At 48.2% G+C, this 25,053-nt stretch overlaps 2 protein-coding genes across 6 annotated transcripts; one reads left to right on the top strand and one right to left on the bottom strand.

The window, feature by feature from the left end:
- Positions 1-4,648, top strand: LOC124314453. Its single transcript, XM_046779661.1, has 4 exons — positions 1-475; positions 908-1,052; positions 1,151-1,356; positions 3,646-4,648. Exons 1-4 carry the CDS (start codon positions 253-255, stop codon positions 4,224-4,226), a joined length of 1,155 nt encoding a protein of 384 aa, XP_046635617.1. The 5' UTR covers positions 1-252; the 3' UTR covers positions 4,227-4,648.
- A 476-nt stretch (positions 4,649-5,124) lies between these two features.
- On the bottom strand, positions 5,125-24,602 carry LOC124314394 (unconventional myosin-IXb-like). 5 transcript variants are annotated; one of them, XM_046779525.1, is made up of 22 exons: positions 24,110-24,602; positions 20,444-21,307; positions 19,212-19,401; positions 18,331-18,644; positions 17,782-18,254; positions 17,471-17,598; positions 15,932-16,026; positions 15,671-15,833; positions 15,274-15,600; positions 14,987-15,162; positions 14,617-14,817; positions 14,106-14,431; positions 13,610-14,037; positions 13,371-13,528; positions 13,064-13,289; positions 12,691-13,004; positions 11,876-12,604; positions 11,391-11,772; positions 10,968-11,295; positions 10,652-10,882; positions 9,083-10,570; positions 5,125-7,486 (listed from the first exon to the last, which is right to left on the bottom strand). In XM_046779525.1, exons 3-22 carry the CDS (start codon positions 19,239-19,241, stop codon positions 6,534-6,536), a joined length of 7,470 nt encoding a protein of 2,489 aa, XP_046635481.1. In that variant the 5' UTR covers positions 19,242-19,401; positions 20,444-21,307; positions 24,110-24,602; the 3' UTR covers positions 5,125-6,533. The 5 variants fall into 5 exon arrangements, 4 of the variants coding, with proteins under 4 accessions (XP_046635481.1, XP_046635480.1, XP_046635482.1 ...); XR_006911202.1 differs by lacking the exons at positions 5,125-7,486; positions 20,444-21,307 and adding exons at positions 7,868-7,954; positions 8,706-8,812; XM_046779524.1 differs by lacking the exon at positions 20,444-21,307.
- Between the last annotated feature and the right edge of the window lie 451 nt (positions 24,603-25,053).

The raw sequence follows: 25,053 nt of genomic DNA, 5'->3' as shown, positions 1-25,053 counted from the left end.
ATACATCGGGCGGACCCGGTTCAGACTTCAGTTGTCATCCGTCCTCTGGACAGAACAGACGTGTTCTTTTTCTCCATCCAAATTCCGCACACAAACATTCGATTTATTTTCTCATCCGCCGTGTTTGTGTGTTCACAGCCCATTCCGGATTCGTTCAAGCGTTCATTGATTGGATTAAATCATCTTTCCTCCCCTCCCCAAAGTGTTTCTGTTGTTTCAAATTCAAATTCAAGAAAAAAGAAAAAAACAGAAATGGCCCATTTCGCATCGCTGTTGCTGATCGTGGCCGGCGTGTGTTATTACGCCAGAGCGGCCGTGATCGACACGGACAGCCCGTCGCCGGCCAGCCAACGGTTGGTGCCTGTATCTCGGCATTCCGTCGATTCCAGCGAAATGTTTGCGTCGGCCCAAAAAAGGCCAATGGAAACGATCGACGACCTGATGAACGCCCTGGCCCAGGTGACCAAATCCAAAGGTAAATATCAAACACACGCCCAAACAAACAAACAAAAGCGACGACGGCCCGTCTAACGAAATAAATATATAGCCGAGCTACCGTTCACGGATTAGACCCGTCCGTCCGTCTACTTATCATCTCATTTTCGTTATCTCTCGCACGCCGGGCAAGAGAGAGAAATAAATAGCGACGGGTGCGGCGGTCGGACGGGCGGCGGCGACAATGTGTCGCCCAGATGTCGGCCGTTTGTGTGTCTCTTTTCACTTTTCGAGTTTGTGCAATTCGACACCCGGGCAGACGGACAGTTGGAATAACAGACGTCCGTTTCTCTCTCCTCCCCCCCCCCCCCCACTTTCTCCTCTCGACACCTACAACATTTCTCCTATCACCGAAAAAATAACATTTTTGTTCATTTTTGTTCATTTTCTTTTTCTTTCTTTTTCCGTCTAGACGAGTTGAGGTGTCACTGCAATCTGCCCGTCTGTGTCACGACCGGCTACATGTGCAAGTCGGCCATGGGAACGTGTTTCTCGGAAATCGTCGACCGTAGTGACTTGTCGAGATCACGACACGGATGCCTCGAACTGTTGAGCAGGTAAAAATAAAATCCAACCAACAAAAACATTTTCTATTTTCCATTTTGATTCTTTTCGGAAAAATTAATTAATTTACATTTTTTATTTTTTGATCCAGCGATCATCAGGTGTGCCACAGCAGTCAAGCTCACGGCAACGGCCGTCACGCTGCTGGCCATCATCACCTTCATCCTCAACGACCCCTGGTCCTCTGCTGTCAGGACGATCTGTGCAATTACGGGGCCCAGCAAGTCCAGCTGCGACTCGACTCGGCCGTCCAGACCCACGGCGGCCACCGCAACGACTCGACATCTTCCAATTCTGGTGAGTTGACTCACTTTTTATTTTGTCAAAAATACGCGGAAGAAGAAACGGGCAACGACAACAACAACAACAACATCGTCATTTCGAAATCGATCGGTTACGCACTCGTTTTCTCGGTTTAGCCGACGGGCGCGGATGCGGTTACACGGTTTCACGACACCAGAAAAGAATTTTCTTGTTTCTTCTTTATTTTCTTTTAACGGAAAATAATTGAACAAACAGACGGCCCAGGCAAACAATGGAGAGAGAGGAGCAAGTTGTTGTTGTTGTTGTTGTTGGGAGACAAAAAAGAAAGGCCAATTAAAGCCGCCAGGGGGTTTATAGCGCCATTTTATATGGCCCCACTGTATATTAGAAGCCTTAAAAAAATATATGACGTAAGAAAAGGTAAAAAAACGAGTAAACAAACAACCAACAACTAACAAAAAAAAAAGGCCCTCGGAGCAATTTGGGATTCGGACTGGGCGCCATCTTTCACTGGGCTGTGCTGCTGCTGGCCTGGGCCGGCAGTAGAGAGAGCGAACCCATTCAACTTGTTATTCACATCATCGATGAGTTTGTCTCTTTAGAACCAACAATAGGACAAGGGGCTCAACTGGGGATGATATTTTATCTGGTGTATAGCTCTAGGCTCTTTTTCTTTCTACGGTGGGGGATTAGAATATATAAGGAAGGAAGAAGACGACGAGGGATCAAGGTATTCCGTTTGGAAAAGGGAAAAAAGAAGAAGAAGAAGAGATAGGAATTTGGAGATAGATTTTTATTTTTCCAGTGGCGTGCTCGCATACCATTTAGAAGCCCCTGAAAAGTCTTTTTGGCTGATTTTCTTTTTTCTTCTTTTTTTTCTTTCTTCTAAATCCAAACAGGTCAATTGATGGTCGAAAAGACAAAAGAGAAAATGGGTTTTTTGTTCTTCTTCTTCTTCTTCGACTGGGGGGTTCTTCTTCTCTAGCTTTTTTTCTTTTTTTGGCCTCGGGTTAAAACACAAGAAAAATCCTCCGTGGAAGATACAAGTCCTCCTCTTCTTCCACCAGCTATTTAAGAGGAGGAAATTTACGAGTCACTGTCGAAACTTGAACCCTCTGGAAACAAAAAAACTGTTTTCTTTCTTTTAACACTAAACATGCAAAGGTTCTTCACCAACAGTTTCCTCTTACTCTGTGTGGAATTCTACATTTATTTTATTTTTCTTCCAACTCAAATTGGACGAAATTTAATTTTTTTAAAAGAAAATTACGAAATTTCATCCCAATTTTTTGGGGCGGAAGGAAAAAGAAAAGAAAAACAATCGACGGAATGTTGCGGTGGAAAAAAAAATTGAAATAAAATTTTTAAACAAAAATAAAAACCGCCCGTCGTTTTTTCGGTTTGGGGGGGAGCAAATATCGACGGGTATCCGGTAGGCCGCGGGATCGAATTTTTCTTCCCTATTTTCCCTTATGGATTTTCAATGATGAAGACTTTTCTTATACCTTATAACCTTTCTATATATAGAAAAGTAAAGAAAAGTAAAAAAAAAAATCATTCAAATGTACTGGTGGGGGGAGGTGATTTGCAATGGAAATGTTGCTCACGGATACTCCAACAAAACAACAAACGGAAAAGAAAAAAAAAAGAAGAAGAAGAAGAAAAATCAAAAGCCGTTAGTTATTCAGGTCGGGTTGCGTGGTCACCATCACCGCCCTCTTCTTCTTCTTCTTCTTCTTCTTCTTCTACAATCTCCCCTAACCAATTCTTATTTGAAAAAATAAAATAAAATAAAAAGCCCGCCGATGTGACCGATGATAGTGTATAGGTAAAAAGAAAAAGAGTGGGAGGTTCTTGTGCGTGTGTGTGTGTACAGGTAGAAAAAGAATAAAAAGGTTTCGCCAGAGGCGCCGGAGCTTCCAATCACACGGGATGGTACCTATTCCCTTCCACGATGCAACCAAACAAGAAGAACCTCTTTTTTCCCTTCGTCTAAAAAAAACAGTGTTAAAAACCTTTTTTCCCTTTTTTTTAATGTACCAGAGTTACACCACACCCACTAAACTACACACAGACAGAGGCCTATGAGTCCAGCAGACATTCCTTGCACCCTCTATCATTAGGGTGGGCGTTCCAAAAAAGATTTTTTTCTTTCTTTTTCTTTAACCGAAAAAAATAACGTTCGCTTATATTTTTTCCCTTTTGTTTTCCTGGAACTTTCTTCGTGTGTCGGCCTTATCTTATTTTTTAAAAAGAGAAAAAAGATAAAAATAAAAAAACAGGAAAATTAACGTGTGATTATCTTTTTCTTTCTTTTTCCAGGCGTGCATGAACCAAGGACAGTTGCCATGGAGACTCGATTCTTCGGAGACGGCCAGCCAGTTGGAAGCGGAAATGGCGGCCAGGATTTGTGGCTCAAAGCGGCTACCATCGCAGTGCCAATCGCCGGCGGATGCATCCTCGTCCTGCTCGTCCTCTTGGCCATCCGCATGCTGCGCAGGGACCGGGAGAACAACAACGACATGCTGACGGGCAACAGCTACACGGTGCCCATCCACCGCAACGACTTCCAGATCCGCAGCGTCTGGGGTAAGAGCCGGCAGATCCAGCACGAGCCGGCCTACCATCACGTCCCCCAACAACAACAACAACATCAACAACAGCAGAGATCCGGACAGTGGAAGGACTGCCAGTTGTCCATGATCCAGCAGCAACAGCAGCAACACTACCGCCAACAACACCAACAACAGCACCGCCACCATCCGCACCAGGCGGCCCCGCTTCTCCACGCTCCGCACAACATCGTCTACTTGCCCACCGTGCAAAAGATCACCCCACCCAAGAGGATCATGTGGAACAAGAGCTGCATTTTGGCCAAAAATCCAGCCATCCAACACCTTTGAAATCCTCTCGATTTTTTAATGAACAACAAGTCCGCCACTAGATGGCAGCAACAAAAGTCAATTCAAATCTTTTTCTACAAAAAAAATGAGTTTTTACGATGATTGATTCACAAATGTAAAAACTCGATTGATCGTATCGCGTCGATCAATCAAATATTGAAAAAACAAAAAACAAAAAAAAAACAATTATCAAATTATTTTTCCTGTAAATAACGGTCATCCATTTCGAGCTCTTGGTGATTTGTCGTAAAAGAAAATTTTGTTCGTGTCATTTTTTCCTCTTTTCGATCGTCATTCAGAAAAAAAGTTTAACCCTCACCCCCTCCCAACACTGTCGTTGTACATAGAAAATTAAAAAAAAGTATCGCGAGTTTTATTGTCTAAGACCCAAAGTGTAGACAATACAAGAAATTAATTATTGATTCGAGATTTTCATTTTTAATTTATAATTTCACCCGAAAAAAAAACAAAATCACGAAAAGTCTAGACGACGTGATCTCGTGATTAAAAAAAATAAAAAAAAAAGTTTAACTGGCGGCGGTGGTGGCGTCAGAACAACCGGAATGATCCAACTCTTTTGTCGAGACAGTGTCGGGGAACGTTACGCAATCGAGTTTTTCTTTCGATCGTTAAAATAATTCCGTGCCGGCACTGCCAATAAAAATTTGAAGAAGAAAAAAGGCGAACCAGGATCGACTTGCATCCCAAATGGCCGGCATCAAAAAGGCCGAAAGGTAAAATATTAAAAAAATAAATAAATAAAATAAATAAAAAAGATTGAATTTCAGATCCGGCACTATCGATAAAAGACTCTCTACCTGGTCTCGTTTACAAATCAAAAACCAACCAAAAACATACGCGAGTAATCATAACGTTGAATGAATATGTAATGAACGTATATAGTCTTTGAATTATTATTGAAAGGCACTCGGTTGTAAAATGATAAATTTGAATGAACAGATCGAAAAAAGAGAGAGGACATCGAATCGGAGGGAAAAAAACAAACAAAAAGTGGTAAAGGAGGAGGGAAGGATTCTTCTTTGCGACACACAATTCATGATTTTTTTTTCTCTCCCACTTTTTTAATTAAACGCAATTAACCACAAAAAAAAAATTTACAAAGGGGACACGGGAGGCAAATCAATTTCAAGGCAACAAACAAATCGCTTCATTTTTCTCCATTCGACATTGCGTGTGTGTGTGAGTAGATAATAATAATCATATTTATAAATGAGTTTTTTCAAAATTATTTAAATCATATTTTGTTCAGTTTTTTTTGTTTTGTTTTTTATTTAATCTCGTTGTGTTAAGTTATTTTTGTTTTAATTTGAATCTCGTTGTCTTGTTCTCTCTTTAATTTGTTTGGTGATGGTGACTGTTGGCTAATTCCCTTCAATGTCAAATAAGTAGCAAAAATTCTCCGGTACAAGATGGATTGAAACCCCTCAACTAAATCCACGCACTCACACACACACACGGCCAGTGGGAACATAACACACACACAAAAACAACCAAAATATAAGACAAGCGGCGACGTCTCAATTTGAACGCGGCGCCCCTTTTTATGTTTTTGTTTTTTGTTTCCAGGAAGACAGTCCCCCCCCCCTCTTCCATCACACGCAATAATACAATAATACAACAATCGGAGGATAGGAGAGTGATAGCGAGTAGCATGGCACTGAGCAAGACACACGAAAAAAAAGGCCAGGAAAAAAAAAGATCTTATTTAAATTCATATGTATATTAATTATTATATAATAAGAGGCGCTGTGAGAGCGTCCCCCCTCAAAAATTAAAGAGTGAAGGCGATTTCTGAGATTACTTTTTTCTTTTTTAATAATAATTCTTGAATTAATAATAATAAAAAAAAATTATAATTAGCGCATAACAGAAAAAATAGGAACGTGGCGGTAGACAAGGCGGGCCCAACTCTCTCTAAAAAAAAAGGAAGAAAAAATTAAATTTTTGGTTTTTTCATTTCCCGGCGAATTTAGGAAACGGCAATATCCGATCGTGTTTTTTCGGGCGATTAAGTAGACGATAATTAATCAAGGCGCAAGGCGTAGAGAGACGTAAGGAAAAAAAAAAAAGAAAAAGAGTATTGCACGCGGCGTAATACACAGTCGGTCATGTTTCGTTTTGTTAACTTTTGGCCTCGACTCACTGCACATTTTCTTCCCATTTTTGTCTGAATTTGAATTTCCCGTTTTTTTTTCTTTTTGGTTTGAATTAAAAAATAAAACGAGAAATGAGGAAAAGAAACGAGAAATAAAGGGAATGAAAAATAGAAAACGCAACGTCTAAAGTCTAAACCATAATGGCGTCATCGTCGAGATCGACTTCCAGCGGTTGGTAACTGGACATGACGCTGCCGTCAGTCTGCCGATGGCCGTCGTCGGCGCCAGACAGTCGACGCCGAAGGTTCTTCTTGACGGCCCCGCTTTTACCGTTGGCCAATAATAGATGGCCGCCGTTGAGTAGATCGTGACGACGCTGGATCGACTCTCCCGCCGCCACCGCCGTCGTCGTCTTTTCTGCCGCCGGGTCGACCAGGGCCGGGCTGGAAAGAGTCGACTTGAGCCGCTGAAGTGCTTTGAGGGCCGTGATCCGTTTCGGCTGGCCGTGATCGGCGGCAGAGCCGCCGCCGCCGCCGCCGCCAGTTGATGACTCGGGGACGGCTGGGATGGACAGCGTCTGAACGATTTTCGATCGCTGTAAATTGCTCTTGCGGACGGGCGGCAGCCGTCCGTCGACGATCATCAGCGTCTGCTGTCCGGGCACGACGGGCACGACGGGCACGACGGTGGTCGTCGTCGAATTCAGTGAATGTTTCGTCTGCGGCAGTTGCATGAGCCTCGCCTGCTCCTCGATGGCCCTCCGCCCAGCACTCAATCGTTTTTCCCAGTCGGGAGTGAGCGGCTGCTTTGCCAGTTGTTGCTGTTGTTGTTGTTGAAGAGGAGGAGGAGGAGGCGGCGGCACGTCCTTTGCCCGCTCACCGACAATCGTGATGACGACTTTGTTGGCATCGAAACGCCGTCTGGCGGCAATCGACGAGTCGGCGCCGTCTTGGTGATTGGCCGTCGGCGCCGCAGGTGGCAGTGGCGGCGGTGGTTCGCTCGGCACCACGGCCACCGTCGTCCTGGTGGCGGGCAAAGCCCTGCTGTTGGCGCTGCTGGCGCTGGTGTTGGTGGTGGTGACGGTACAAGAGGATGAGGATGAGGAGGATGAGGACACGGCTAGACAACCGGACACTGGCAAGACTGGACAAACAGAAAAAGGTCCATCAAACGTTGCGTTAGTCGATTTTCTCTTGAAAAAGACAAAACAGAAATGTCTTTGTCGTCTGTAAGAGCACACAAGAAGGAAAAAGGGGTCGGTCGGTCGGTCGGTCCGTCAGTTGGTTAGGCGACAGCGGAAGTAAAATGTGGCATATAGTTAGGGATGGGAGAAAAAGAAAAGAGAAAGACGGACATGTGATGGCCTTGGGGGCAGAGTAGTTAAGAGGAGGTGGCTCTCTATCTTCTACCACGCACAAGCAACACAGACACACACACACACACATATGTGTTGTTGTTGCTCTTTTTTTTTTTTTTAGTCGACTGACAGCTGACGTTGGACAGCTTTGCAACGGAGCGGTAATGGCGAGACGAAAGGCAAAGACGCCCGTTTCGGGTAGGAGGCGTCGATAAACTCCAAATCGCCGTCATCCTCCTCCTCCTCCTCATAGTCTGATGGCCATCAAGTCCAGGACACAACCAGAAAGGAAGAGAGAAACCCACCCCGCAGAGGAAAATAAAATAAAAAAATAGAATATAAGAAGAATAAGCCACACACACCGAAAGTGGAGGGGAAAAGATTAAATTAAAAAAAAGAATAGCAGACGCCGCCAGGCAAAAAAAATAAAACCAAAACCAAAACACACACAGGGAAAATTGCGGAATTTGTGTTTTGTTTTGTTTTTTGAAAGGAGAGAGAAAAAAGAAAAAAGATGAGTCAATATCCGGGAACGGATCAAAAGTGAATCAAAATCAATCTGATGGGCAATCAAAAAAAGACGGACAAATAAAAATCCAAAAAAAGACCGCAGGCCAGGCGGGCGCAAAAGAGAGAGAGAGAAAAGCAATAACCGCGTGCTGTGTGGGGGGGCCCAGGCATCAGCAATTTCAGCATCCGCAACCAGAAGGAACAGCAACAACAACAAGAGGAGGCGCGCATTCGCGTTATTAGGGGTTTGAAAACTTGTTTGGCTGGACGCCGGCCAACACCCATTAGTCACTCGCAAGCAAACAGACACACACACACACACAGACAAACACACACGAGAAAAAAGCGCTGCGCCACTGCACTTGAGTGTATCAAAAAAAGCAGAAAAAAGCCAAACGGAGTAGTTGGAGGAGTTTCTCAAGCGCGTCTTTTTTTTTCTTCTTTCAAAAAAATAAAAGAGAAAAAGACCCGACTGGCCTAATATAAGCCATTTACCCAATGAAATGCGCCGATGTAGGCGCGAAGGAAGAAACCCATTTTTGCCTATTACTCAGACACAAGGGGGAAGACTTTTGTGTGTGTGCGAGTCTACAAATCAGCGGCTTGAGATTGCGTGAAGTTGAAGCGCAGCCAAAAAGACAAAAGACAAAAAAAAAAAGCCAAAAGAAGAAAAGAATCAACATATAAACAGCCGGAAGAAGAAAGAAGAAAAAACAATCGTATAGAAGAAGAAGCCATCAGACCAAAACGTTACAAAATTTCTTTTCTTCGTTTTGTTTCGTTTTCTTTCTACCAGCCACCAGATTTGTTTTTACTTTTGTACAACTGGACAACAACAACAACAATCAAATTGGAAAATGGATTCCACCTACCTCTTGGACGCGAATCGGAACGCGATTGACTGCTGGCCGGCAGGTCGTCGACGCTGCCGCCGATGGGACTGTCCTGGTCGTCCAAGTCGCCGTCGGTCGAGAGAAGGTCGTCGTCGCTGGCGGCCCGGGCCAGCGACGGCAGAGTGGCGGCCAGGGCGGCCTTCTCTTCGCGGAGCTCATCCAAATGCTCCTGGATCATCCGCTCCTCGGTGACTTGATCGCGGGCCGAGAGAGACGAGAGCGAAGACGACGAAGAGGCCGGAGCCGAAATGGTCGGGAAGATGCGGTGGTGCGGGTTTTTGGCCGCTGGGCCGCCGGCACTGTCCGTCGTCGACGAGGCGTCCGATTGGGGCAGGACCCAGGTGCCGACGGCCGTCGTCGAAGGGAACATTTTCGAGGAGCGCAACGTGCCCAGGCGGGCGACGTAGGCCAGGCAGACCGAGTCGAGCGAGTCAATGTCTGCCAGCGTTTCCGTAACGCGGCGCAGTTGCTCCGTCAGGATCGTCTCCACCACCGACGTTTGCTTGCTGACGTTGGAGAGCGAGTCCTGCGCCTGCTGGATCTTGGACGTCCGCAGGATGCACGGGGCGAAGACGATTGACAGGGCGTTGGGACCCATCCGGTTCGACTTCTCGTTGAGCGCCACCCGAGTCAAATGAAAGACGAGCCGCTCCAGGAGGTCAAAGTGGTGCGGAGGCAGTTCCTGGACCAGGGCCATCAGCGAGGAGATGCGCTCCTTGGCGTCGACAATGTCGGCGGCCCGCAGAAAGTCGTCGTAGCGCTCGTACGTCAGCAGCGGCTGCGGCAGCTCGCGCAGAAAGGCCTTGAGGACGGCCGTCAGGACGTGGATGGGCTGCTCCTGCAGGTCGACCAGACTGGCCGCCCCTTCCTTGCTGGACGACGATTCCTCCTCCAGCAGTTTCTTGAGCTGCTGGACGCGCGAGGAGACGCCCGACTTGCGGTAGAGACCCTCCGTGTAGAGTCCGACCAGCTCGATGGTCGAGATGAGCCTCTCGATGATGGGCGGGAGGCGCTGCTGAGATCCGGCGCCGCCGCCACCAAGGCCCACCAACTTGTCCAGGGTGACGCCAAAGAGACTTCCAGACGACTCGGTCGCTTGGTTGGGCAGGCCGCCGATGCTGATGGTGGCCGACGTGGATGAAGCTCCGCCGACCGAGCCGGGCCCCGTCGCCGAAGGTGCGGCCGACGAGGCCGTGCAGGCCGTGGTGATTCGAGTGTAGCATTTCTTGTGACAGGTGAACTTGCAGCTCTGACACACCAGGCCCTTCTCCTTGAGCCAGGTGAAGGAGGAGCAGACTTCGCAGGCCGTCGGGATGGTGATGACGCTGTTGAGCGTCGTGAACTCGTGGCCCATGTGACGCAGGGCCGCGTCGTCGTGGCCCTTGGCCCGTTTCGTTTCCCGATCTCGGCCCCGCTGGCTCTTGTCGGCTGTCGGTTTCTTCCATCGCTCCTTTCTCCTTTTACCTCCTGTGACGTCAATCAAATCGATTGGAATAGCATCAAAACGGACATGATTGATTTGGGCATGTCCGTGAATGAACAACGTACCTTTGGCTCTGTTTTCCTTGTCGTCGACTCTCTGCTGGACCACGAATTCATTGAGATAGCCACGGAAGGCGTTGACCACCAGCGTCTTTGGGAATTTAGTGTCGTCGCGCGAGACGGACTCGACGATCTTGCCGAAATTGGCGATCAGGTCGCGGTACGTCAATCGAATGGCTGGATTCTCTTCTGCCCCACCGTGACAAGAGGCTACTCCGTAAGCCGATATGAGAGATCCTGTTTACAAAAAATTAAAAAATTGCCCGTCGAGTTGAAAAAAATATCCAAACGGACAGCGGATCAAATGATTATTCTTTTTTACCTCTGAGTTCACGTAAAGCCGAGAGGAAAACTCGGTCGGCGTCACCACGAGTGTCATCGACCAGGTTCTGGATTTTGTGGCCGATAAACTCGTCCAGCCTGTGCAGCTGTTGGCCGCCGTTGACCACTTCTTGAGTCGAATCGGTAAATTCGCTGGTGCCCGTCAGGTTCCACTTGGAACTCTCGTTGTTGCCGCCCAGCGGAATCACGCCCGGCGAACTGTCGACCGTTTCACGGCTACCCTTACGGATTTTATGGACAGGATCCGGTTCCAGATGGGTCGGACTGGCCGAAGGGCGCGCACATTCCAGGACTGTGGGTGGTAGAGCCTAGAGAGAAAAAAACAAGACGGGCAAAATTGTGAATTGGTTACACTCGTGCCGGGGAGTGGGAGTGACGGGCCGAGTCGAATTTGAAATGATACCTGAGTGGACGTGATGCCTTGCTGGACGCATTTGGCATGGAACACCAAGTGACAGGACGTGCATTTGTAGCCGTGGGTGAAGAAGGAGCTCATCGTCTTTGAGCAGAGCGAGCAGGCCTCGTTCTTGGCCAGCTTGCTCATCCGCGTCAGCTTGTGGACTTGACTCAAACTGGAACGGACCGTGGCCGTCGACGACGAGGTGGACGACGTCACCGACACGGCCACCGACGCTTGGCTGCTGTCCCTGTCTTGACGCCGGGCCAGCGGCGAGGCCGTCATCCCGCCAGCTGCTCCCCCGGCCGCTCTCTCGCGCAGGCTGTCACGGCTGCCTCGCCACGATCCGTCCACGCTGACGCTGCGCCCGCCATCTTTGCTGCCTCTCCTGTTGTCGTCCAATTAGGAAAAATGTTTTGAATTAAAATATTAGTCAAAAGTTACGTGAAAATACAGTCAGCCCGTCACGGACTGGAACAAACTTGACTTACCTCGCTATGGGCAAATGGCTGGTGACAGCGTGACTGTAGGTCCAGCAGTGACTGTGGTGAACGTGGCCGTGCGAGTGGCCGTAGCCGTAGATGGACGAGGAGGCCGCTTCGATATCGCGGCTGTAGCGCCGACAGAGCACCGGATTGGGACAAGTGGGCGAGTGCGACTCGTCGGAAATGCTGTTGGCCCGGCTGCGGATGGCCAGCCTTTCGGCGATGATCCTCCTTCGTTCTTCCCGCCTGGCCTCCCGCTCCCTGGCGTACCTCATGTCGTACTCCAAGTCCGAGGCCGAGTTGAGCGTCGACGTCGAGCGGGAAGCCGAGACCAAGGTGCTCTCAGAGTCGCTGTCGCGATCCTCGCTGCCCTGGACGGCCATTTGGCGGAGGGCGTCGCCCTTGTCCCGCTTCGATCCGCCGCCCATCAGCGTCTTCAAATGTTTTTTGGCTTTGTGCAGGGCCCCGCTCTTCTCCGTCCGGCTGGAATCGCCGGCCCCGCGGATCAGCTCCTCGATGGAGCCGATCCGCGGCGAATGGGCCACAGGTCCGGCCGCTCCCACCGCGCTGCTGGCGGCGGCCATCACAATCGACGGCTTGCTCCTCTTCGATTTGAGATCATCCCGTTTGTCGTCCGTCGACTGCAGCGGGAAATTCAAGGCGCACGACAGAATTCCGGAAGCCAGTTCCGCATACATCAGTTCCGATTCGCTGTCTTCCTGGATTCCGCTACTCCTAACCAGCAAGTCATCGTCATGATCAAACTGAACAAGACAAAAACTGGGAAATATTCAATTCAATTTGATTCAATTCCGGCTTACTCTTCCGAACTGAGTTGTTCGATCAGATCCTTGGTTTCCTTGTCCAGCTCTTCCTGCGACGATCCTTTCGACAGGAAGGCCTCATCGGTGCTCTTGCCCGAGTGGGCGTCTCCTTGCTGTTTCATCTGCTCGAACCGCCTCCGGGCCAGATTCCCTCTCGCCCGGCACTGGAAACTCACCACCGAGCAGCGTAGGTTCGTGTACCAATGGCGGACCTGATATCCGCGCCAAACTTTCTGGATGAAGGTGGCCGCCATGTGACGGACGCGAAGGTTCATCACTTGGCGCTGGGCGTTGATCATTCGAACATAGGACTAGAGAAAAAGAAAAGAAACTTGTACAATATTCCGTAAGTTAACATTTCAATTTTTACCTGGATCCGGACGACGGCCCTGCGAAGCGAGAGGAAATTGCGCCGCTCCAGGCATGTGCGAAACCAGCGCTGGATGGTGACGATGCTGGCCAAAATGGCCTGGTGCAGCCGGTAGTCGAGTTTGGCTTTCTCCGACTCGCGCAAAAAGATCTTCTGGTGGCCGATTTGGTAGTGCTCCGCATTGAGATTCATTCGACACAAGAAATCGTGCACGTCTGATTGAGAACTGCCAACAGAAAATAAAAGCAATTGTAGAGTGACGGACATCAAAGATGAAATCATCTACCAAATATCCAATTCTTATTACCTCAACAACCCACGTGGGAGAAGGATTCGATAGTGGTGAATGAATTCCTCAAACGTCAATCGGACATTGAAACCAGCTTGGCGGATGCGAACCGTTTCCAGCATGCCGGTATAGCGGAGTTGGCGGAGGACGATCTCTTCGTCAAATTGGTTGGGGCCCTGAATGAAGACGTGCCAGAGAATGAGTGCCAGTCCGTTGTGAAATGAATGGAATGGAATTGAATGGGCTCGTTACAGCACCTTGAGTCGGTTGCTTTTGATGCAGCGGACAAAGAACGGGTTGGCCGTGTTCAACGCCACCATGAGGCTCTGAAGCGAGTGCTGGAACTGGGCGCCGACCGTCTGGGCTTTTTTCACGTTCTTGTGGACAACGAGGAGGCTCTCGCTGCGGATCGACTGGTGGCTGCCGGTCGACGTGATTGTGACTGTGGTTGTGCCGGACGCCGACACCGTCAACTTTTCATGCGAAGAGGAAACGTTGGAAGGGGCTGCGGATGAATTCAGCGACGAGCTGCTGTGACCTAACCGCCCGGCCAGCGTTCGAACCGTTTCCAAATTGCGCCAATTCTTCGACGGCCGGCTTCTCGCTTTGGACATCCGGTTTTTCCGGGCGCTGTCACCACCTTTCCCTTTGCCCGTCAGGCTGTCCTGGCCCGACAAAGTCAAATCTAAAAAAATCAAAATCAAATCAAATCAAAATGGAAATGAAAATTTCCAAAAATGTTGAAAAACTCACCGCGATGTCGCTTGCCGGACTCGATAAAGGCAAAGTAGGCGCGGATAAAGGCGCGCAAAATGGCCCAGCGGAAGACGGCGACGGGATCGCCGCCGACCAATTCGCGGACGAAGGCGTACTGGCTGGACTTGAGGACGGCGACGATGTCAGCCTTCATCAGGTCGAGGTTCTTCTCGCGGAATTCGTTCGACTGGTACTTGACCTTGCCAGCGTAGTGCCGGACGATGAAGGCGGCCTCCCGCTTCTGTGGCACTTCGTAGTAGTCGTTATCCTTGTTGACTGAGTTGAACTTTTGCAACAGCGTCTCGTTGGTGGCGCCGGGGAAACTGGCGCGTGGGCGACAGAGTAAAAAGAAATTAGAAATGAGAAATGAGATAAAATGGACCGGCGCAATCGTAAATCGTCGAAGCGAGTGAGCCGGCCAGGGAGGTAAATCAACGGCCAATGGCCGTCCAACAGGTCACGTCCACCAAACGAGACGCAACAACTTGAAAGAAGATGAAAGACTCACTTGCACTGATCGTCCAGGATGCAGAGGAGTCCGTTGGGCTTGGACTCGTAGAGCTGGAGACAGCCCGTGTTGTCGACAAACTGGATGTTGACCCAGTGGATGCCTTCGCGCTTGTACTCCTCCTGCTCGTACTTGAAAACGTGCTGGTTGAAGTAGTACTGCAGGTGCTCGTTGGCGTAGTTAATGCAGAACTGCTCGAAACTGTGACGGATAAAGACAATAACCGACGAGAGGAATTAGGTCGGCCAATCCGTTTCTTTTCTTTTCTTTTTTTTCCGGTTGCGGTTCCGGCCTCTAGACCGGGGCAATCTCTCTCTTTCTCTCTTTCTGTCTGATCTCTCTTTCTTCTCAGTCTCAGTCTCAGTCTCACCTGTTCATGTGGCCGAAATCTTCAAAGCCGAAGATGTCGAGGACCCCAATCGAGTAGGCCCGCTGCATTTTGTCGACGTCTTTCTTGGCCAGCAGGGCATGGTTCAGTTGCATGACGATCCAGTCAAACAGTGAGCCGTAAAGGCACTTGGCCATAGCGTCCCGCGCCGCAATCGCCTGGAATGTCCCCCCGGAAATTTAATAACAAAAAAGAAAAGAAAAAGAAAATGGATGAAGAATGTTGGAAAGAAAACAAAAAATCGAGACGGACGTGCGGATATTTCTTACCTCTGGCATACGGTAGTTGATGACGAGCGTCTCTCCGGATGCTCTGGCACGTTTGGAGATGAGCGCCTGGTGCAGAATCTCCTCCTTGACTCTCAGCAGCTGGGCGATGGTGGCCACGACGGCCGTGTTCTTGACCGTCACCGACTCGTCGTGATTGTACGTCGATTTCTTCGGCTGGAACTCGAGATTGCCGATGTGCAGGACGGCCGACAGGACGGAAAAGATGCGCCGCTGGGTCTCGCTGCAGAAGCCAACAAACTCCATCGATTGTTTGAGCCTGGACAGCTCGTAGCACTCGTCACCTTCGTCCAGATTGTGGTAGTCGCTCTGTCGCAGGATTTAAAAAATTTTTTTATTCCAGTCGAATTTTTTCCAATCCAGTTTGATCCTTTCCTACCTGATTCAAGTATCGATACGCTTCCGGGGGTAGCAGATGAAGGGCCTGTTTCTCCTGGGGCGAGGAGCCGACGAGCAAGTGATAAAAGACGTGATAGTTTCTCTCATTCTTCGCCTGGAAGCAGATCCTCGTCTTCTCGAGCAGATACTTTTGCACGAGGGCCCTGTCAAACGCAACGAGAAAATCATCAAAAGGCCCAAACAAACAAACAAACCAAAAGCCAAAAAGAGCTTCAGTCATTTTCGTTTCATGATTAATCACCCGTGAACTTGTCCATTCTCGCGATAGTTGACTTGGATGAACTTGCCGAAGCGGCTAGAGTTGTTGTTGTGCGACGTCTTGGCGTTGCCAAAAGCCTAAAACCAGGAGAAGACAGGGCCGGCAAAAAGATTTAAAAAAAAAAGGCAACAAAAATAGACATTTAGAATAGGTACTACTACACACGAGGGGCATGTAAAAACAAAGAAACGTTCCGAAGTGAGAGTCGAAAAAAACAAAACCAACACGAAAAAAAAAGGGGGAAAAATTCAAAAAAGGAATGAAGATGGCGCCGCTTCAACGTTTATGAGCGGCTGTAAGAAAGAACAACCAAAGGGGGAATATATAAATGGAGAACGAACGAACGAACGGAAGAGGGAGAGAGAAGAGTGCAAAAGTCGATCGCGTCGCACACGGTCTAATTTGAGCCGGAGTCGGACAGAGTCCATTTGGTCGTGACTGAACGATCGACAGATTCCTTTTCCCCCGTCCGTTCGAGAAGAAGAAAAACCCGCCCCTCAATCACCCACCCCCCCCCTCCCCCTTCAAACTCTCAGGAACGTTGGATCTAATCCAAAATGGATAAAACATCGGGCCCACCAAGAAACAAAAAATTAAAAAGAAAAAAAGTCAAAAAGAAAAGAAATAAAATAGAAAACGGCTGCTGCTGCTGCCACAATGACCGATGTCACAATCGATACAAGAGCGAGAGGATGGAAGGCGAAAAGAATTAAACTCCCAACTCCCCTAGCTGTCCTCTCTGGAAGAATTCGTGCCTGGATCCAGTTTGCGCTTTGTAGGGCAACTCGTGATCGTGCAATGCAATCCATTGATCCGCATATTTTAGCCCAGTCTTTTTTAATCAAACAATCTCCACAAATATAAAAAAAGAGAGAGAAAAAGGACAGTGACAAGTGGAGAGCCATTCATCCCCCCCCCCCCGTCCGTCTTCTGCGTCTGTTTCATTTTCTGGCATTCAATTGTCACTGCTGTTCCAGTCCCCCGAGCAAACTCGCCCGTTTCTTTTTCTTTCTTTTAAAAAAGAAAAAAAAAAAAAAGATAAAAACCAGGTCATAACATCAAGACGTTCAACCCGTCATTTACATTCCAAAATAGGGTGTGGAGGTTGAGAGGGGCCGTTTGCGAGCGTGTCGTTCAGTCCGGTCGTCATCCCCCAGACGCAAGGTGTAAGAATTCATGCCAAAGTGCTTCGACTGGGCTCCTGGAATTTTTCTCCTGGGAGAAAAAAAAAAGAGAGGCCCGTTCCAGAGTTCGACGCTGGGCACTTTATTTTTTTTTCGACGTCCCAGTACCAGGGGGTGGTATACTACTGGACCCCAACATCCATTCCAGTCAGAAATAGCTAACTAATTGGCGTTGATGATTTTAAAACGGTTTACAAGTAAAAAAAGAAATTTTCCCCCTTGAGTTGTCCGAAAAAATCAATTCGACGAAATGTCAGAAGAAGACGGAAAAAAACAAATCTCCAATCCAATCCAATCCAAAATAGAGAGAAAGAAAAACATTGACGGGACTTCTTACTTCAAGGACGGGCCCGGCGCTGAGTATGGTCTGCTCTACGCCGCAGCCTTGGCTTCCCTTTTGCGATAAGGCCGTCAAGTGGTGCAGCAGGAAGTTGGTCGACTCCGTCTTGCCCGAACCGGATTCACCTATCGCATTTTTCGGTGAACAACAACAGCAACAATCAAGTGAACAATACCGAAACGGAAAAAAAAGAAAATGGATAAGGAATCCATTAGATTTTGAAATAGAGATCCCATTTCGGGATGACGGGTACAACAACAACAACAACCAATTCTAGAAAAAGATGATAACTTGGCACGGATCATTACCGCTGATGACGATGCACTGGGGTTTCCGATCGCGCATCATGGCGTTGTAGGCGGCGTCGGCGACGGCGAAAATGTGCGGAGGCAACTCGCCCAGCCGCCGGTTCTGGTAGAGTTTGACGTACTTGGGGTTGTAAATCGGGTAGAACTTGAAAGGGTTGACGGCGATGAGGATCGAGCCGACGTAGGTGTAGATGTGGCCGGCCTGGAAGCGGGCCCGCAGGTTGTCCATCAGAGTCTCTTCGTTCAAGTCGGGCAACTGGCACAGGTCGGGGTATTCGCGATCCCGCGGCTGATACAGGAACCGGTAAAAGTAGTCCCGGATCACTTGCGGGTCCGCGTTCAGCGCCTCCGACCACACCGTGTCGTTGAGCTTCTCGCGCAGGTAAAACCGATACTCGGACTGCTGCGAGTCATCCGGCGCCACGGCCCCGGAATCGGCTCCTTCCTCTTCGATCGGACGACTTTCCAGCGTCCTGATTGATGGGTGGACGAATTAAAAGATTGAAGGCCAATAAACTTTTTTTAATTGTTTCATTTGGCGCAGTTTACCTGGAAATGGATCGCTGGAGAAGCTTGCGGTGGGCGGCCAATGCGGCCAGGGCGGAGGCGGTCTCCTGGGCTGGCGACGAGACTTTTGGCCAGAGGAGCATAAGGGCGACCGGCAGTTCGTGAGAGGCCAGTCGCCTCTCCTTGCACTCCTGTCCGACGGCATTGCCCACCACTTCGGCCAGCTCATAAGATTCGATGGGCAGGGGAAGCTGCAGCTTGTCGACGATGCAGCAGACCATCTCGTCGGCCGTCGTGCCCTTGAGGGCTTCGATCGATAAGGCCTCGAATTCGGGCGACAGGGCGCCCACAAACACCTGCGTTCCAAAAATGGAAAGAAAAAAGAAACCAAAAACCAAAATTAAAATGGAAATACTCAAAAAAGGCCCAGACGGAGGAAAACGAGCGTCGGCGGCGGTGGTCAATCAGAAATTCACGTTTCCGTTTGTGCGTTTGGGTCATACACGCGTCACTATGTTCCAGCTGTTGCACGCAAGAAATAAATGGCTCCATCCGTCACGGAGACGGGCGCCAATGACCAACAACGGAGTTGCGTCGGTCGGGGGAGAGGTGCGGGCAAGATGTCAAGAACATGACAACGAGTGAACATAACATTTCCTCGACACGCATCATCATCGAGAGAGACTTATGGCACGGGGGGCGAGGGAGGGAGGGGAAACAAGTTTCCCCACTACAGACGGACAAAGTGTCAACTTTTCTTTTTTTCTTTTTCCGGGTTTCGACTTTATTCCGGGCCGGCTGCTGCTGCACTCGTATGTAACAAATCTACACACACACACGCACTTTCTCTTCAGCCATTGCCGGTCACGAGGAAAAGGTTTGAATAATTCAGAGGAGATGAGAAGAAGAAAGTAGTTTATTACCTGTACAATGTATCGCGATTCTGGTTCCATGATGAAGATGATGATGTCGACGCTGGTGACGTAACTTCATCACGCGTCCACAGAATCCAGCCGCATAAATCCAGCTCTTTCAGTTCGGCTTGAACCGACAGAAAGACGATCCGCCAGCCGGAGTCCGACCCGTTTCCAACGAAATGCAACTATCTAAAACCTGATCAAAAGAAAAAGAAAAGAAAGAAACAAACAATAAAATAGACAAATCAATTACACGTGTTTGAAAAAGAAAATCAAATAAAAAACGAGTTTTACGTCACATTCTCATCAAGACAAGAATGGCTGACATTGAAACTCGGAACATAATTCCAACGGAGAAAAATGAACGGTCAATCCACGAAATAATCAATACCGTTTCAGAATTTTTAGTAACGGGATTTTTTCTTTTCTTTTCTCTCATCTTCTCTCCTCGATTCCGTCAAGCGGAATGAAAAAAAAAAAAAGAAAAAATAATGAAATATATAAAATCCACTTTTTTTTATTATTTTTATTTTGTCAATTATTTTATCATTTGAAATTTCCGGTCAGCCATCTGTCACCGTCGGCGGCTGGTCATAACAAGGCGTGAACGCGTGAGCGAGAGATAAGATTCAATGAACGTCCTGCCCAGTTGGGTCCAGTTGTATAACTGTTTGTGTGTGTTTTTGTTTTCTCTCGTGTCCGTCTCTGCCCGTGTTCCCCTTTTTGTCTTTCACACATTATCCCCCCCCCCCAAAAGAAAAAATGGACGTCTCTATTGTCTGCTGTTGGTTTTGGTTTCTTTTTCCTTTTTGTCTTATTTTTAGTGGGTGGGTGGGGGGACCTATTTTTCTTTTTCTTCCTCCGCTGCTGTTGTTGTTGTTACTTTTTCTTCCGGCTTTGATGAATGTTGGCTTGGGCTTGGGCTCGCATCCGTCAGCCAAGAAGATGACAATTTTTTCAGACGCAAATTCCGGAATGCGATGCAATTCCCCCCCCCCCTCTCCCATGAGTGCGAGAGGAGCACCCAGTCAGGGCAGCAGCGAAACCACGTTGGCGAAATGACTTGTTGGCCAAAATACAAAAGTGATCCATCAACGAGTTGGTTGCACGACGCGTCAACTCTTTTCTTACGACATTATCCGGGCCATCCCGATTGGTTGTGTTGGCCTCTCTCTCAATCTCTCGAACCCAATCACCAGAGACCACACACACACACAAGTTCTTACCGAGCAACTTACGTTTTCTGAACAATCAAGAGAAATTGAAGTAGACGGGATGTTGTTGTTGACCATCAGGCGCCCACTGGCGAATTTAGACGTCAGTTGGGAGGGGGGGGGGGGCGAATGTGGGTCGACTTTTGCGGATGAAATAAGAAGGAAGAGAGAGAGGGAGGGAGAGAGAGGAGCATCCAATTGTCTTTTTGATAATTCCACGTCGCCGTCGTTGTCGTCGTGGCAGACACAAGGAGAACAAGAGGTCGATACTATTCCGGCAATGCGGATTATTTTTAGCCCCCGCTTTATCTTTTCTGTCTCTGTCGAGAGTCCAGGGGACGAGAGCGCAGTTGGATAATAGTACACACACACACTACACAACACACTACACACAAGCCGTGCGTAAGTTGTTGGGCCCACCCGACGACACTCACCGACAACAACACAACAACAACACGTACAACAGCAGCCGCGGCACTTTGCCCTTGTTGTTGCTGCTGCTGCACGGCACAGAGGTGAGCGAGTTGCGTCGTCCCGTCCGGCTGATGCAAAGAGCACGAGTAGGCGGATTCCACATCTTATTTATACCGCCCGCCACCCGGGCGCGTCCAAAGAGAAATTCCTGCCATCGGCCTGCGTCCATCGACCGGATTGCACATCCGAGTCGAAATAAAAAGAAACAAGAAACAAGAAAGAAACAAGAAAGAAGAAGATGAGAGACACTTTGGGGGGTCGTCGTCTTTGAACGAGGAGTCAAACGGCTGCGTCCGGCCCAGAGGCTCGTCCAACACTAAAGAGATTCTTTGGCGGATCAGCCTCGCGCCGGCCAAAAGGGGAGGCCGCCGACGACGCCAAGTCCAGTCATGCGCGTCACGAGGATCTCAGCCTCTTGAGAAGAAGAAAAAGGAAAAAATTCAGAGCCCCGAACCCACACACGCACTAACAATGGCTACACACTGGCAAATCGGGAGCGGTAACAGCAACAACAACAACAACACGAAGAAGAAGAAGAAAAAGAAGAAGAGGAGAAAACGACTCATAACGCACACACAGGAGCTCCTCCGCACAGCCAATTAACCGCGCTAATGTCTTCGAAGACAATGTTCGTGCTGGGTGTGATGGGCATGAGCCGGGGGGTTGACTGACAAAACATCTCCATCGGTAGAAATAATAGACACACAAGAGGGGGACCACCCGCTCTGAGATGGGGCGCAACAACAGAAACAAACACACGTTGTTGTCATCGGCGTTTCAAACTTTCGTGCGATAACCTCCACTGTGTGGATAAGAAGAGAAAAGAACAAAAAGACAAAAAACAAATTCAGTACACAGACAGGACGAGAGACGCCCAGCAACGGTAAGACGACCGATCTCATTTCACGCTCGGCCAACTGTGGCAATTGAATTTGTGTCCCCTTGGAAATCCTGATTGAATTTGGTAGTCAAACAAGAACCGGATATTTCCACTAGTACAGCAACAGCAGCCGATATGGACAATTGGATGAAAAGGGTCCAAAAAGAAAGAAGAAGAAGAAGAATGCTTCACTTGGAAATATATGGAACGACTTGGCGGTGGGAGAAACAACCGGCTCCTTCTATAACTTCCACTCCCCCCCCCACTCCCAAGACACAAGAGAGACCCCCCGAGTCCCGTTGGCACGGGACCAGACGCGTGCCCAATTAAAAGATCCTTCGTCTCTAGCTGCTCCTGCAACTGTTGTAGGTTATCATAGCCGCAGCCTGGGCGGTTACGGCGTCACATCTCGTCAGCATCAAGTTCCGACAGCCGGAGCAAAAAACCAAAAAAACTCCGCAATGGAAGAAGAAGAAGTAAAAAAAAGAGAGGGGGAAACGCAACCAACCAACTCGGGCAGAGGTACAACACACGGTCCCGTCACGCTCAAGCCGTTCGAACCAACGGCCAGAAACTAGTCAGGTGTTCCAAACGACGTTCTTTTGTTTTTAGTTTCATCTTCTTTTTTTTTTGTTGAGGGGATTTTTGGAAAAATCAATTTTTTTTTTTTAATTTACAACGATGATTTTCTTCTATTAAACAAGAGTCGATTGAATCAATGTAAATGTAAAAGAAGATTTTTTTTTCTTTTAAATTATTTCGAAGTAAAGGCCATTCGTTTGGCCGGCTACCAAAGAAACAATGGACAACCCACGGGAACTTGCTGCTTTGGCTCCGGTGTTTGATGGAGTGTGGCTCGTTTGTTAAGACGCAGAAAGAGAATTTAATTTTCTTTCTTTTTTCGTTTAAAAAGAAAAAGAACTGCGGTCCAACACCAGGTGTTGGCTGACAAAACTCTTTTAGCCCCCGCAAGAGAGAGAGAGAGAGACAGAGGTGACCGTGATTTTCTTCGACAGGCGCAACAGTTGGCCGAGAAAGACGGAGAGAGGAGTCTGGCTGGCCTGGGCTGCACACCAAGCTGGACCGTTTTCCTTCTTCTTCTTCTTGCGCTCCGTCGCATATTCTCACATCTTCAGTCCCTTTTTTTCTCGTTACACAAAAGATATGGCTACAGCAGCCGTCACAACTATGGTACCCACGCGCTAACGGTTTCGATCCCAAATGAACTTTTTCGGCAGAGAGAGAGAAAAGAGACAAAAACAAAATAAACGAAAGAAGAAAAAGTAGCCGGAAAAGTATTCAACACGTAACACATCAAGATGGAAAAGATTAAGAGAAGAGAGAAAAACCGGCCGGCTGGAACACACGCCCACGACACATTTCTCTTTCTATATTCGATGATGAAACGTTCCGTTCATCTCACTGGCCGGGTGAGAAGAAGAAGGAAAAAAGTTTGTTATTATTTACCTGTTTTTCTTCTTCGCCCGGCTGTTTTTTCTCTCGCCCAACTTTTTCACTACAGTTAAGACATAACCCCCCCCCCCCTTTAAAAAAGCTAAGAAGAAATGGCAGCAGCCTCTTTAGAAAAAGGCTGGTGTAGCTTCTTTATACTCGTGCAAGATGTTTTGCCTGGCTCCAGCCAATGCTTACGTCTCAAGGCCAACAACAATAAACTCACCACTTCTCTTCCATCTCTCATCTTTTTTTCTTCTTCTTCGGGATATTTCTTTCTTTTTTGTCGGGAGAATCGCGTGCAAGGCAACTTGTCGACGACAGCAGTTGCCGAAATGCAGACGCGGCTCCCGTTTGAGAAACAAAAGTTCTTCTTCTTCTCTCAGACACAGGTTTTTAGACTCGGACACGCAGTTGTGCTCATCCGGGGCGAACGGATCATTACACCTGCCTAGAAAAAATAAAAAAGGCATGTGGCTTCTGCCGCTCGGCGTTTGCGTTCGTCTGAAATGCCTCTGCCTACAGGAAGACTTGAGCAAGGTGAGTTTGCTGCAGCCATATGTGTGTGTGGACCGATGAGTGAGAGCACATTGCAGTTTCTGGACACTTGAGCGACCAAGCATTGCCACCAGTTTCCCAGATCATTGAAAAATGTCAACAAGGGAGAGGAAAGAAACACGCACAACACTAGTGGCCTGAGTACAGTTGGGTTTCGTTGCCAGCCATTCACTAGTTTCCGGGCTGGCCCCAGACTGTGAACCAATAAAAAACCAGAAGTCTGCACGAGCTGACTAATGTGTGATTATGCAAGCTTTCCTGGAATCTCACACTAGATGAACAACGGGGAATCAAAGTGGTGGCTTTCTGACACAAGAATGACTTACCAACTGAGAGAGAAGATGGGCTGTCATAGCTGGGGTATCCTGTCAAAAGTGTTTTGGCCATGAGAGAAGGACAGCCACATCGAGTCCGGCAGAGAGGCAAGTGTTTTTGGCTGGAATGGCTGCAGACACAATGGCTAAGGCACTAGGCAACGCCCGCTGCTTGCAAGTTTTCGCGTTTTTCTTCCGAAACTTTGTGCAATCCCAACCTGTTGGTGATGATGTGGCCCATGTGCGTTCTTTAAGGCCACACACTTGCACCCAGCCTTGCAGACGAGACCTCCATTAAAACGTCATCGGCCTGGTCGATCCAGTTAAAAGAGAGAAAATAACAAACAAGAGGGAAAACAACGTCGATTCGAAAAAAAAAAGAAGAAAATCTAAAAATGAAGGAAGTGTTCTTCACTGCCAGCATATACACACACATTCACTGTACACACACACAAACTCTCGTGAGTTCTCGGGACTACTGACTGACGTTTCCCTCCCTCTCCTGTGGGGAAGGGTAGCCTTTTTTCGATGGCGGCGGCGTTGCCACTTCGCTTTCAAATGTTGGCGGATGTCGGTTGGTTTTTCTTAACGTTACGTCACTCGGGTCTCGAAGATGAAGGATGATTATTATTGCACACTACTACTACTACGTCGAATATTTTCGTAGCGTAGAACTTAACGACTTCTCAGATTGTCAGGACTCATATTTTCTGATAGTTTTAGTGTTATGATAGCTCTTCAGAGTTAGTCGACGTTTGCACCGACGACGGTGTCAACTGATTTATAGGGACCCAGAACTCTCTCAAACATTTATGTTGCGGCCCATTTCACCGGCTTCTTCTTCTTCTTCTTCTTCCTTTTTCCCCCCTTTCGTTCAACAGCTCGTTCCTTTTATTTATTTTCAAACAACTTTCCAATTGAAAAAAGGAGGAAATTTTCACCCACACAATCCGCTC

Source organism: Daphnia pulicaria, chromosome 10, assembly GCF_021234035.1.
Source record: "Daphnia pulicaria isolate SC F1-1A chromosome 10, SC_F0-13Bv2, whole genome shotgun sequence".
Taxonomy (NCBI): Eukaryota; Metazoa; Arthropoda; class Branchiopoda; order Diplostraca; family Daphniidae; genus Daphnia; species Daphnia pulicaria.
This window is presented reverse-complemented; position numbering and strand designations above follow the sequence as displayed.